General features: G+C 41.4%; 1 protein-coding gene across 4 annotated transcripts in view; it reads right to left on the reverse strand.

The window, feature by feature from the left end:
• Positions 1–13,817, reverse strand: part of EPB41L4B (erythrocyte membrane protein band 4.1 like 4B) — a 709,272-nt gene that overhangs the window by 419,349 nt on the left and 276,106 nt on the right. For all 4 annotated transcript variants that reach the window (XM_029589854.1, XM_029589857.1, XM_029589855.1 and 1 more), the window contains exons 5-6: positions 9,068–9,112; positions 2,802–2,854 (exon numbers count right to left, since the gene is read on the reverse strand). In XM_029589854.1, coding sequence (XP_029445714.1) covers positions 2,802–2,854; positions 9,068–9,112 — 98 coding nt within the window. The remainder of the gene's footprint in view (positions 1–2,801; positions 2,855–9,067; positions 9,113–13,817) is intronic.

Below are 13,817 nucleotides of genomic sequence, written 5' to 3' on the forward strand. Positions count from 1 at the left end.
ACTGCACGGTAAGAACTGTGCAGGTGCCCAGAGTCAAGGCTCTGTATTCTTAGAAGCTCTGCCTAGGTGTTGCCCGGAGGACGTCCCACCCAGACAGCATGGCTAATTCAGCCTGCTTAACGGGAGGGGTGGGGGGGGAATCAGCCATATAGCCACAACTGAATACATAAAATAACATAACATGAAATTAAAATATATATAATAAATCGATAAAATGAATCAAATCAAAATCACAAATGTTAAAATGACAAAACAAATAAAAGGAATACAAATTTAAAAAAGGAAAAAATACCACTATTTCACTGCTATATTAATAGGATTTAAAGTCCCACCTCCATTAATTACCTTTCCTTACTTTTCACTGCATTATTAACAGTATGGGAGTAATGCATTTTCAAAAATCAACAAAGAAATTAGGAAATGAAAATACAAATTTTGGGTTTATTTATTTATTTATTTATTTATTTAAGTTTTTTTATATACCAACATTCAAGACGGTAGTCCCATCATGCTGGTTCACAAGAAACAGGGGTGCAATAAACTTTACAATTTGAACAATGGTGCAGAAAAGCAGTTACATGTAACAGGGAATCAATAACTTGGAGAAAGAAGGAAAATGAAGATCTGATAATTATATATATATATATAATAACATTATAAGAGGTGGCTATTAATGCTATTACTAGCGAAGAATGTTGATTGGAGGAAGTTAAGTAATGTTGGAGTTAGGAAAGGCCTGCGTGAACAGCCATGTCTTGGGTTAAGTTGTGTGCTTGACTAAAAGTTTTAACCAGCTTCTTAAACTTTAAAAGAGAAGTCTCCTTCTTAACCTCAACAGGTAGCCCTGCATGGGAGTTGGTTGGGCCATAGATGATCGAAGGGCTAAAGGAGCAATTAGGAAAGGCCATCGCAGAAAGTCTAAATTAATTCTTTGCTTCAGTGTTAAATGAAGATGTTGGGACGATATCCTTTCCAGAGATTGTTTTCAAGGATTTTGATTCTGATGAACTGAACCAAATCACAGTGAACCTGGAAGATATAGTAGACAAACTGAAGTGTAGCAAATAGCCCAGACCAGATGGTATAAACCCCAGGGTTCTGAAAGAACTAAAAAATGAATCTTCAGATTTATTACTAGTAATTTATACCCTATCATTAAAATAATCTATTGCACCTGAAGACTGCAAGATTGCAATGTAACCTAGTTGTTTAAAACGTTCTCCAGGGGTGATCTGGGAAATTACAGACAAGTGAGCCTGACTTAAGAGCCAGAAAAAATCTTGAAAACTACTCTAAAGAATAAAATCATAAAACATATAAACAGATATGATTTAATGGGACACAGCCAACATGGATTTACTAAGGGAAGTCTTGCCTCACAAATCTGCTACATTTTTTAAAAGGGTTAATAAACATGTATATAAACATGATCCGGTAGATCTAATGTATTTGGATTTTCAGAAGGCATTTGACAAAGTCCCCCATGAGCTTCTAAGAAAATTTAAAATTCATGGGAAAGGAGGCAATGTACTTTTGTGGACTGCACTGGTTAAAAGAAAGGTTCACTCTGGAGTAAAACTAATACGTCTTGTGTTTTCCCTTATTTTTTTTCTGTATTTCCCAGATGTGATCATATTTCAGCTATTGCACTGCATTTTTTATTTATTTATTTATTTATTTTTAGAGACTGGCTCAAGCTATTACAACTACTATGTAGCCATGCGTCGTAGCTGTATTTGTCAGGAAGGGCAAATCAACAAATAACTTAGCTACATAGGCAATAAAGTACAAACAGTTCCTTTAGTGCTTTGATTTGTATGAAGTGTCTCTACAAAGAATTCAAATGTCCAGAGAGACACTACATTAATAGGTTTTAACGGGAAGAAGGGAGCACAAGCTTTTTGTTGTTAGGAATATGACAAACTCCTTAATCATCTACTTCAGGATGATCCAATTTTTTGAAACATCTTTGAAAATCAGGCTTCCAATCTTTTAAACATCGTGCTATTAATTGAGCTCACACTTCAATTACAAAATGTGTCTGTAAATATATATAAAAATAGAAAAGGCTGAATTTTCTTGTAATGTTTTAAGAACTAAATTGGAACAAAGGCAGCTTGAAAGACTTTTTTTTTTTTTTTTTTTTTTTTTACATTTTTCACCTACAGAAAAAACAAGATGTGAAAATAAGAAAAATATTTTGTTATTGTAGACCTGTACCAAAATATTCTATTCATCGGACCATTAGCATCATATTGCTCATCTTTTACTTTGTTATTGTCAGCTGCAGTGCTAACTTTTAGCAATATAAAGGGGAAGATATAGAAACAATGATATGACCGCAGGTGTTATCATCAAGGTTCCCATCAGCAAAAGTATGTCAGATGAGGTAGGTTGAATCTCGGAAGGCCTAATCAACAGTATACTACAAACAAAATAGAAGCAGGGAGAACAATGCATCAAGATTTGTGTCATGGTATAAATTTTAAAACAGCAGCAGAAGCCTCTATAGCAGGGATGGACAATTCCACTCCAATAGGGCTACCAACCAGATTTTCAGGATATTCCTAATGAATATGCATGTTATATGGCAGTGTGCATGCAAATCTCTCCTATACATATTAAAGATATCCAGAAAACCTAACTGGTTGGTGGCCCTCAAAAACATGAATTACCCACCCTCGCTCTATGGTCATTAGTGAAGAAATAGTAACATAACAAAACACTGAGTAGATTACATTAAGTTATACCATGTAGCCTTAGCTTTGGAAATGAAATTCCAGCACAAAAAAATTAATTACCTTGTAGACATAAAGAAGCTAAGTCCACAGCTGTCTCATAAGGACATTTCAATCTATAAAAAGAAGAAAAAAGTATCAAGACCTATATAATTTACTGCTTCCAATTTATATTTTATGTGCCATAGCAACAGAAGTACTAAAACCTGACAGTGACATGAAAAAAAGCAAAAGAAAAAGCAAAACAAAGATTCAGATTTCTGGTTTCCCTTGTTTTTTGCAGGGTACCAGCACTTTCTGGCTCAAATCCCTACATTTTCAAAGATACTTGTCCTTAAAACATTTGCCTCAATAAATCTGTTAGTCTGCAGTAACAAAAATTTACAGACTAACAACTTCTTCTCTAAAGATTGTATCGCTGTTACCATCTCTTATGGCAATGAAATGTGTCTGGTCTGAAAGATTCTACCAGATCTGTACAACCCTGTGCTATTTCCCCAGCAGTGCAATCCCTAAGATGACTCAAACTAACCTTTTTTCCTGCTACTAATTTGTAGCAAGTACAATAGAGGCATTCCTTTCACTTGCCATAGACAATTCAAGAGGAAACACTATACCTAAGGTACACCAAGAACTTGTGTACTAAGAACAGTAGTGGAGTATAAAGTTTGACAATATAAACATGACAGAGGACTTTGACAATGTTCTCCAGATTTCAACAGCTATCACCAGTAAGGATTTTTGAGAGCTAATGAAACTTCTCACAAAAGGAAAATCCCCATATTAAGAGCATTAATCATTATAAACCTCAATTTTTTCACCCATCTCTGAAGATAAATGTACACATGACAGAGCAATCTGCATATAACAAGAGGAACAATTTCTCAGCGTGATGAACTCCTAGGTATAAGCTTTGTACAGCTTTTAGAAGATGCCCAGTTTTAAAGATAGTAAATTTGCTTACCATAAATGTTATGCTCCATAGAGAGCAGGATGAATTAGCCATGACATATGGGTGACATCTTAGGAGGGTGTCTAACTGTCCCTTCTCCCTTACCTCAGAGATTTTTCTCTACTGAGCATGTGCAGTAGTTCCTGTGCAGGCACTGCCATGCGAGCCCCCCCCAGTCTCATCCAAGCTACAGCACAGCTGTGTACCCTTCCCTCCATTTTCCTTGATTTCAAAATACAAGTTTTTAATTTTTCACACACTTGTGTTGCCTGCCTCAGCAGCACCTACAGCATTTTTCGGTGCTAACAAAACAAAACACACAAGAGGCAACCTGCTAAGAAGAGAAAACCTCAGACAGTACTCATATCAAGATTTTTATTTCATTCTCTGGATGCTTCAGCGTGCAATCATTTTCACTGCCATCACAGATCAAAAATCCTGTTTTATTTTGTTTCAAAACTTAGTCAAACTTCATTCTTTTCAAAAATAGTTGCCATATTATCAAAAAGCTCCCACTTCAAAAATCTCTCCTTCACAGGATCTTGATGAGATACATATCATCCGGTTAACCCACATACAGTCACATGGATAAATTCCAAATTAGAATACTCAGTACTTATCTCAGCAATGCTTACGCATATAAGCGATGGTTGCGCTAATTCCACAAGTTTGTACAACTGGAGAAGTAAAGTAAAAAAAAGAGGAAAAAATAAAAAATTTTAAACTGGAAAAATATAGTGACCAGTGTGTTGGATTTCACTGTTACATTGTTTGTATACACCGGGAGGGTGTATTTAGTTTGGTTCTAAGAAGGACATTTTTGGCAGATTTAAGGCCTGCATAAGTGGCAAAAGATATCTATCAGATGGCCATGACATCTGCTGTTGGTGTTTTGGGCCAGAACCCAGCACACCTGTTACCACTGTGGCTGGATGTCATCGCGGACCCAGAGATCCAGGGCCCAGAAGATAGAAGAGATATATAAGATGGTAAAGACTGCAGCAGACTCTCCTCTCAGAGTGGAGTCTCTTCTTTGAGATAGGAATAAAGCATCTGTTTGGCACCGGATGACGTCATCCGCATCATGGTTAATCAGCCCTGCTTGTCGATGAAGAAAATCATTTTCTTGTAAAACTTAGAATTACTCTAAACACTAAGGGCCAGATTTAATAAGCGTTCCTCAGAGGCACAGAATGGGAAAATAAACCTTAGAAAAGTTTTCTATTTGTTAGTTAATTAACACTGAAAAGATGACCTTTTCTAGACACTTATTGAAAGGTTAAAAAATGCATTCCAAAAACTAAATTTACACCTTACCAGTTTTACATTTTTATGATTTGGCAAATATACCTGTAATTTATCAGTATTGGAAACAAGTTTATTTACTGTAAACTGTGTTCTCTGAAAATTGCAGGATGAATTAGCCATGACAAATGGGTAACACTATCCCGACTGCATAGAATAGATTCTTTTCTCTTAGCTCAGAACTCAGTTCTAGAAGACTGATCTGAAACCTTTTGCTAAAAACCAAATCCCTCGAGTTTGGAAAGGATCTGTATGAGCTCCCCATACTTTCTTGGGTGGAGGCATCTGTCGCTATCACCACCTGATGGGAAAGTAGATGTAGTGGTGTCTTCTCTTGAAGGATGCAATGATGTAGCCACCAGCAAGGCTCTTACTTCATTTCCTGCAAGATATTCATCAAAGTCATCAAGTTGACTGGTCCCACTGGGATTTGACTGGTCCCACTGGGAGTGGAGGCCCCATTTTAGGAGCCACATGTGGAGGCAAGTTAGTGATACTATATGAACTGTCACAAGCAACTGGCCCAGGAAAACTAGTACTTCCCTGGTTATTTGATCCACGTTCAGCAATCAATGAGCAGGGAACCCAAGAGCTTTCACACGATCTGTCAGAAGAAATGTTCTCTTGCAGAGATTATCTACACCCCAATGAATCTGATCTTCTAAAATGCAATTAGGGTCCATTTTTCAAAGTTTACTCAGAATTCCAATGATTGTAGGAGTTGAATCCACTTATATAAGGAGGTCAACACTCCCTCCCAGAAAGTGGCATCCCTAGCCAGTTGTCCAAGTAAGGGAAGGACACAGAGGTTCTGAATTCAGAGCAGATACTTTTTTTTTTTTTTTTACTTTGTTATATTATGCTTTTTCAGGTGCTTCAAAGGGCATTACATTCTGGTACGGTAAGCATTTCTCTGTCCCCAAAGGGCTTACAGTCTGTTTGTACCTGAAGCAATGGCATGAAGTAACTTGCCCAAGGTCTGAACCCTGGTTTACAGCCTACTGCTCTAACCACTAGGCTACTCCTCCACAGTCCAGCACTTGGTAAAGAGCCCAAAAGGAAATACTCTGTACTGATAGCTAGAGGATTCAACCACAAAGTGCAGATGGTGCCAATGGGCAGGATGGATGGGTATGTGAACACAGACATCCTTCAAATCCAGAGGACACATCCATTTCCCCTGCCTGAACGAAGGGGGAGAACGTGTAAATTTCTCTGAGCAGATTCTTGTTCAGACTTCTTAAATTCAGGATGGGTCTCAATACCCAGATTTCTTTGGTATAAGGAAAATAGGAGGAGTAGAACCCCTGCCCCATATTGATAGAAATGGTCCTGCCCTATCACCCTCCGAGTGAGGAGCAATTCCATCTCCATGCGGAGTTGCATTAAGACAGATCCAGATTGAAGACTGAGCAGTGAGGAAATGTGGGAAGCTAGGAGAAATGCATGTGGTAATCAGACACTACAATCTGAGAACCCAGTGGTCTTTGGTAATATTGTGCCATTCCTCCCCCTACTGGGGAGAATGAGTGCAGAATTTGTAATCTGTTCTTAAACTTGATCAAGGTTAGGGATGGATCTGTTGTGTCATTTCTGGACGGCACCATTCATACTGTTGACTCCAAGTTGGAAGTTGCTGTTGTAGCAGCTGTAGAACTCAGCATCACTGGAATTGCCAGAAGGTGGTGTTTCTGAAGTATAACCATTTAAAAAGCCTAGTAGGGTCACAATGAAATGGACTGCTGTTGTGCCAGTTGAGAGTGACTAGACTGCCACATATTTCTCCTTGATCTGAACCACTATTTTTCTAAGCTTGTTTCCAAAGATCAGATCTCCCAGGCAGGGTATGCCTACTAGTTTATTATGGATATCACATAATCTGCTGGCTCTCAACCAAGCCATTCAGTGTGTTCTAATGGAATCTGATGAGGAGTGGGCTATCATATAAAAAACCTCGCAAACTGATCAAATAAGATGGTTTATCCACTCTTTCACATCTAGGTGCAGCTGTAGGTATGCAGAGCCAATATCTCCTAGAGGATGGAAGGGTTTGAATTTTTAAATAATTACATGATTATGTTCAATCATGTAAAGATGGTGAGTCGAGATACGTGCATTAAGCATGGAGCTCAGGAAAACCTTTTTGCCAAAATTGCCTAAGAGCCTGATGAAGTGTTTGAAGATATTCTTGTTTTCTTTGCTCTCTTTAGAGTTGACTACTATAACCAATTGATGAGGCAGGTGGAATACGCCAAAACCTGGAGTCTTCTGGACTATATAATTGACGTCTAATTTTCTGGCTACTGCTTTGCAGGAAATCAGATTCTCCCACATTCTTGTTTGTAATTCTTGAAGGACAGCATGGATTGGAATAGCTGCTGGCTCCACCAAGGGGTTATCAAAGATCTGAAGGAGAATGAAGATTTCTGTGCAAGGATCCTTGTCCTTATGGACGTTGACTTCAAGCACTTATCCCAACTTGCCCAGAAATCTGGAGTAAAAGAGGTCCTTCATATGGAGACTAGAATTCTAGAGGCTCAGGTAGGGGGTTAGAGGGTATTCCTGTCAAATCCTACTCAGATCCTAGAGAAGGAACACTTATCCAGGACCCCAACAATGAAGTAGGTTGACACAGGAGGGGTCCTTAGTTGCCTTGGATGTGTGTATTCCTGGTGTATATCCTTAAATTAGCTGGATTCCACTGCAAGCAAATGTTGAGGATTAGAACCTATCTCGAGGGAGTTCTGATGGAGTACCTGTCTATCAGATGATGCTGGGACTCTGTGTGAGGAATAAATCTGATATCTTGAAAAGGAGAGGTTGAAGAGGCCCTCTTTGTCCTTAGCCACTAGGGAAGTAAAAGTCTTCATTATCTGTACCACTTTATCTAAGGGCTGGTGTGCCCTCTGGCCAGGCATTGGAGGTGGATCTAAGAAACTAAGATGGAATTTTCTTGCACACCTCTGGACTTTAAAAAATTTGTCCTGGGGGCCATTTAGAGACTAAGGAGCAACACGGAGCAATGGAATCTGCATGTTCAGGCACAGGCTTTGCCCTAGGCACAGGCACAGGCTTTGCCCTAGTAACCTCAATGGACATACTTTAAAAATTGGCAGAAGTGAATCAGTGCATCAAAAGCACTGCAGCCTGGTGCATTGGCAATGCTGCAGCTTGCTCCAACACAAGGCATTGAGGGAGGATCAATGTTTCTGAAGCCCCATGCATTTATGAATGGAGTATCAATTGAATTAAATGCACCAAGGCTTCATGCTTTTTTGGCCACTGGATCGGAAGCATGGTGCTTCTTTCTAGAAGGGCCCAGGCTTCGTGACTTCTTTGGTTTGCTTGACCACAAGGTCCCAGCCTGTTCCAGCAAGAGGGGAGACTTTCCTGATCAGCTCCTGCTCAAAATTGGCACCCAGGGAGCAAGACAAGGTTTCACTCCAGGAGAGAAGGACCAACTCTTCAGAGACTTACATAGCTCCTCCATTTTACAGGCTCTGGACTTCTGGCAGCACAGTCATCTGACCATAATGTTAGTAGTTTGCCTGGTCATGGTTGGTCCTAGGCAGCAGTAGCAAGATACGTCAGTCTGTGGTAGGAAAATGTTCATTACAGATGGTGTCCTTGAAGCCACTAATGGTCTGCTTCCTGGTGCTGGACATCCTGTGAAGGAAGAGACTGGAGGGGGGGTGCTTTTTTCTTTTTTACTTAAAAGTGTTGTTTGGGGGCTCTTGAGACAGTGAGGCAATGTAATTAGAGAGAAAGTTTAAAAGAATGAATATCAAGAGATTAATCAAGAAGAAAAAAGGGTATATGTCTTTGCTGACGTTCACATAAAAAGACTAAGGAAGCTCACGAAGCAATGCCCATAGGGAACTCCCATACATGCTCAGTAGAGCAAATGTTCTATGAGCTAAGAGAAGAGTGTGTGGTGTGGGATGATGTCACTCACGTATCATGGTTAATTCAGCCCTGCTTATTGGTGGAGAATTGTGAGAATCTTTAGAAAGGACAGATGATCTACATGTAACATACTGTGCAATACCAGAGTTAACAAAAATATTCTTACTTTCCAGAAAGAATGTCTTGTCTGAGCTGCAGTACAAACAGGTATCTAAAGAGAAAGATCAACAGCAAATTAAATGGATTTGTTTCAAAACAGAATTATAATGCCCATGAAAAGATGCAAAGTTTACATCTATGATGATTTTGTGCCCTAGAATTTTACTGTATTAAAAAGTCAACTTGATAAACTACAGAATGCCATAAACATATTGTATATAATTACACCCCCCCACAAAAAAAAAAAACCTAACAAAGCACATCATTAACATAGATCTTAAACACAGGTAGTTACAGTAACTATGTAATATTTGCTTAGCAACAAGAAAAAAAAATCTACCATATAGCAACGTGCAGCACAAATATGCTCAAAGTTCAGATCTTTGAAGGCTGCTCCAAATAAGATTCTTCACATTGTACTAGCTATTGTTTATGGAAATAATTTATCTTTGGCATGCAAAAGAGTCTTCTCTAATACACTAAGTTGAAATATGAGATGCTAATTCTAAATATGTTTTATTGTCTGGAGCTTTTACATGAGACCTTTTGGTATCTGTCTGTTCTATGGTAATCCTGGCCTTAATGAAAGAAGCATTCAGTATTAGCAACCCCAAGCTTATAGTCATGGAACATGCTCTGCCTGTTACACCTGCCATTTGACCAGTGCGCTTGACTGGTTTTAACCTTAGTCCCGAGGAGCTTTGATGGCTCAGGAAAACTTCCTCCCCCAAAGAGCTGGAGATCAGTAGTGGGACAGTGGCCACCAATTCTGATCCCCCTCCTGGCATTGGATCTGGCACCAGCAGAGATGCCTTGCCACCAAGCACGTGTAAGAAATCAGACAGAGGCTTGAGGAAAGACTGTGCCTGCCTCATTGCCCTCGATGTCCCTGCACAGAGGCTCTGCCACACCTTCTCCAAGGTCTGTTGGATCTTTTTATCCAATTCTTCCTCAAAGATGGCAGATGCCAACACTGACAGAGGCAGGGGGGTGACCACATCCTCCTTTGAACAAAGAGGGGGATCAGTGGTGAACACCTGGACCAGTGGAAGCTGTTAGTTCTGGACCTGCTTAGAGGATGAGTCCTCCTCACCATGGGACTGTTTACGGGAAGTTGTCAGCATGCACCAGACCATCCACGGTTCCCAGCACCGAGTCCAAATGGAAACCAATGCTAATACTTCTTCAGCTTCCCTTGATATTTAGCATGGGATCTCCTTGATGCAGGCATTGAAGAGGTGGAACCAGATGCCTTCTTTGAGTGGGATGAGTTAGACAAAGGCCTTCTATGGGTTCCCTATCAGCTGGCAGCACTGAGGAAGCAGACATTCCCCCTATGCTAATGACACTCCCTCTGCCAATGCAGTTCCTAGGTCCTTCAATGTCAATGCCTCTAATACCAATGGATTGTTCTTCCAGTACCCAAAAAGCTTTCCCATGAGTTACATTCAGGATCAGCAGCCTTTCTGGGTCAGACAGCATGCAATGCCCCCAGGTTTAGGATACATCCCATCATGGTGGTCCATGATAGACAAAGGGCAACACTGGAACCAGCTAGACATGATCTGCTGAAATAAAAAGGAAGCAATGTCCAATTCAATGGCAGCGGCAAGTCGAAGGCTGGTGGACATAGATAGTGCATTGCCGCAGAACTGATTATCAAGACAAATGGAAACAGAGAAATGACCGAAAAATCTTACCAAGGGTAACAAGGGACAAAACCACAGGATCCCATGTTGAACAATCTTGCCAATCTGGCAAAACCTAAAGAGGTTTAAGAAACAGGAATGTGAGGTACCAAAACTGCAACTCGAGGGTTCAAAGGAAAAGGAAAGGCTGAAGGAACCCTGCATGGACATGACAATGGCAAGAGTGTTCATGCTCAGGGAGGCACAGCCAAAGTTCTAGAAACTTTCAAATAAGTTTCTGTGCTAGGCTCCATCGGTTGATGTCACCTGTGTGTGAAGACTGCCATCCTGCTTGTCTTCTGAGAAAGAACAAAACAGTCCATCCAGTCTGCCCTGCGAGATTTTTTTTTTTTTGGGGGGGGGAGGGGGAGGTAACTACTGCTCTGTGCAGGTTAACAAAGTTCACATTTGTGCTTGGGGGGGGGAGGGGAGGGGGTAAAAAGTTACCCCATTTAATTTTCATTCTGTAGCCTATAGGGGATCCTCTGGGTCTGTCCTACACCCTTTTCACTTCCATTACTGTTCCAGAATCTTTCCCCCTGGAGTTTATTGTGACCCCTATTTTACAACATTCTATGAGTTTTGTGTATCAGTTCCTTTCAGGAATTTGAAGTCTGTATCATATCTCCCGTCTCTCCTCTCTTCCAGGGTATAGTTATTTAGATCCTTCAGATTCATTTCATAAGTCTTTCCATGGAGACCCCACACCATTTTGGTCGCCTTTCAGGGCCGCTTCCAAGGATACAGGTATGTATAGCTTTCTGATAAACAGTTCATAAGAAAGGATGTTCTTGCGTTCCAGTGCTCAAAATAACTCAGAATTCCTTCAACAACAGATTAGATTAAACTAGACTTGACCTACCTTTATCAAGTGCTGTTTTTATGGAATACATTGCCAATGAAGATTCACATGGAGTCTAATTTTATGATGTTCAGAAACAACATTAACAATTACTCAAGCAGGCCTTTGTGAATGATTAGAACTCCTCTATGAAGGTAATTTAATTGGAGTTGTGATTGTACGGTGGACTTTCTCTGTTTTATGTTGTTTGTATATCTTGTTTTATTTTATATTGCATTACTTTTTATTTTTATATTAAACTGTTTTACCCATTTTCTGTTTTGATTGGAGAAATTACTTACCTGATAATTTCGTTTTCCTTAGTGTAGACAGATGGACTCAGGACCAATGGGTATAGTGTACTCCTGATAGCAGTTGGAGACTGAGTCAGATTTCAATCTGACGTCAGCACTACATATAGCCCTGCAGGAAGTTCTGCTCTTCTGTATTCTCCTTGAAAAGCAATTGTGGATATATGTGTGTTTGGATAACTTGATTAACTTTGAACTGGTTGACGTGATTTTCAGCTAGAGACCGCCAGTGCACTCAACCGAGAAACGCAGACAACTGGCAACTATGGGTGTCTTAACTAGGGGTAAAGTCTGGCTTACCCGTGCTTGTCTTGCTCTTGGGGATTGTCCCCCGAGGTTTCCGTATCTTGGGGCAGCCGTGGGTGGGATGTGGAGTCCATCTGTCTACACTAAGGAAAACAAAATTATCAGGTAAGTAATTTCTCCATTTCCTAGCGTATAGCAGATGGACTCAGGACCAATGGGATGTACAAAAGCTACTCCCAACCCGGGGGGGAGACTGCCCGTGGCCCACTTAGTACTGCCCGGGAGGACACAGCGAATGCTGTGTCCTCCCGGGCCTGAACATCCAGGCGATAGAACCTCAAGAAGGTGTGAATGGAGGACCACGTCGCCGCCCAATAGATCTCGGCAGGTGACAGCATCTTGGTTTCTGCCCAGGACACTGCCTGGGCCCTTGTGGAATGGTCCTTGACTTGTAGAGGTGGAGGTTTCCCTGCCTCCACATAGGCTGCCTTGATTACTACTTTGATCCAGAGGGCTATGGTTGCCCATGAGGCCGCTTCCCCCTTGTTTCTTCCCGCTGTGAAGGACGAATAGGTGGGTCTGTCTTTTGTACGGATTCCAATCTTTTCAGGTATCGGACTAGGAGTCTGCCATGTTAAGATGGCGAAGAAGATGAGAGAGTTCAGAGTCCTTATGCTTGTCTGGAGATGGTAGCAAGATGGTTTGGTTTAGGTGGAAATGTGAAACTACCTTTGGAAGGAAGGAGGGGACAGTGCGTAGCTGTATGGATCCTGGTGTGAATCTGAGGAACGATTCCAGACAGGATAGTGCTTGAAGTTCGGAGATGCATCAGGCTGAACACATTGCTACTAGGAATGCAGTCTTCAAGGTCAGGAGCCATAGGGACAGAATGTGGGTAGGTCTGAAGGAAGCTCCCACTAGGAAGTCTATTACTAGATTGAGATTCCATAGGGGTACCAGCCACTTTAGTGGTGGTCGGATTTGTTTGACCCCTCTCAGGAAGCAGGAGATGTCTAGAAGGGAAGATAGACTGATGCCATCCACTTTGGCTCTGAAGCAGGCCAGTGCTGCCACCTACACCTTGATGGAGTTGAGAGACAATACCTTCTTTAAGCTGTCCTGCAGAAATTCCAGGATCATGGGGATTATGACTGTCTGCGGAAGGATGTCGCAGTCTTTACACCAGGCTTCGAATATTCTCCCTATTTGTATGTAGGTTAGAGACGTGGAAAACTTGCGTGCTCGGAGCAAGATGTCAATCACTGCCCCCGAGTATCCGCTCTTCTTCAGGCGAGTCCTCTCAATGGCCAGACCATAAGAGAGAATCAAGTTGGGTCTTCGTGGAGGATCGGTCCTTGCTGGAGCAGGTCCATGTGTGGAGGTAGACATAGGGGGGGTTCCCCGCCAGAAGTCTTCTCATGTCTGCATACCACGGCCTTCTTGGCCAGTCCGGGGCCACTAGAAGTACTAGCCCTTTGTGATGTTCTATCTTTTGGATGATTCTGCCCAGTAGTGGCCATGGGGGAAAGGCATACAGCAGGTCCTCCTGTGGCCAAGTCTGGACGAGGGCGTCGATCCCCTGGGATTGTGGTTCTCATCTGCGGCTGAAGAAGTTGGGAACTTGGGCGTTGGACCGGGTTGCCAGAAGATCTATGGCTGGTGTTCCCCAGC

This window comes from Rhinatrema bivittatum, chromosome 2, assembly GCF_901001135.1.
Source record: "Rhinatrema bivittatum chromosome 2, aRhiBiv1.1, whole genome shotgun sequence".
Classification (NCBI taxonomy): domain Eukaryota; kingdom Metazoa; phylum Chordata; class Amphibia; order Gymnophiona; family Rhinatrematidae; genus Rhinatrema; species Rhinatrema bivittatum.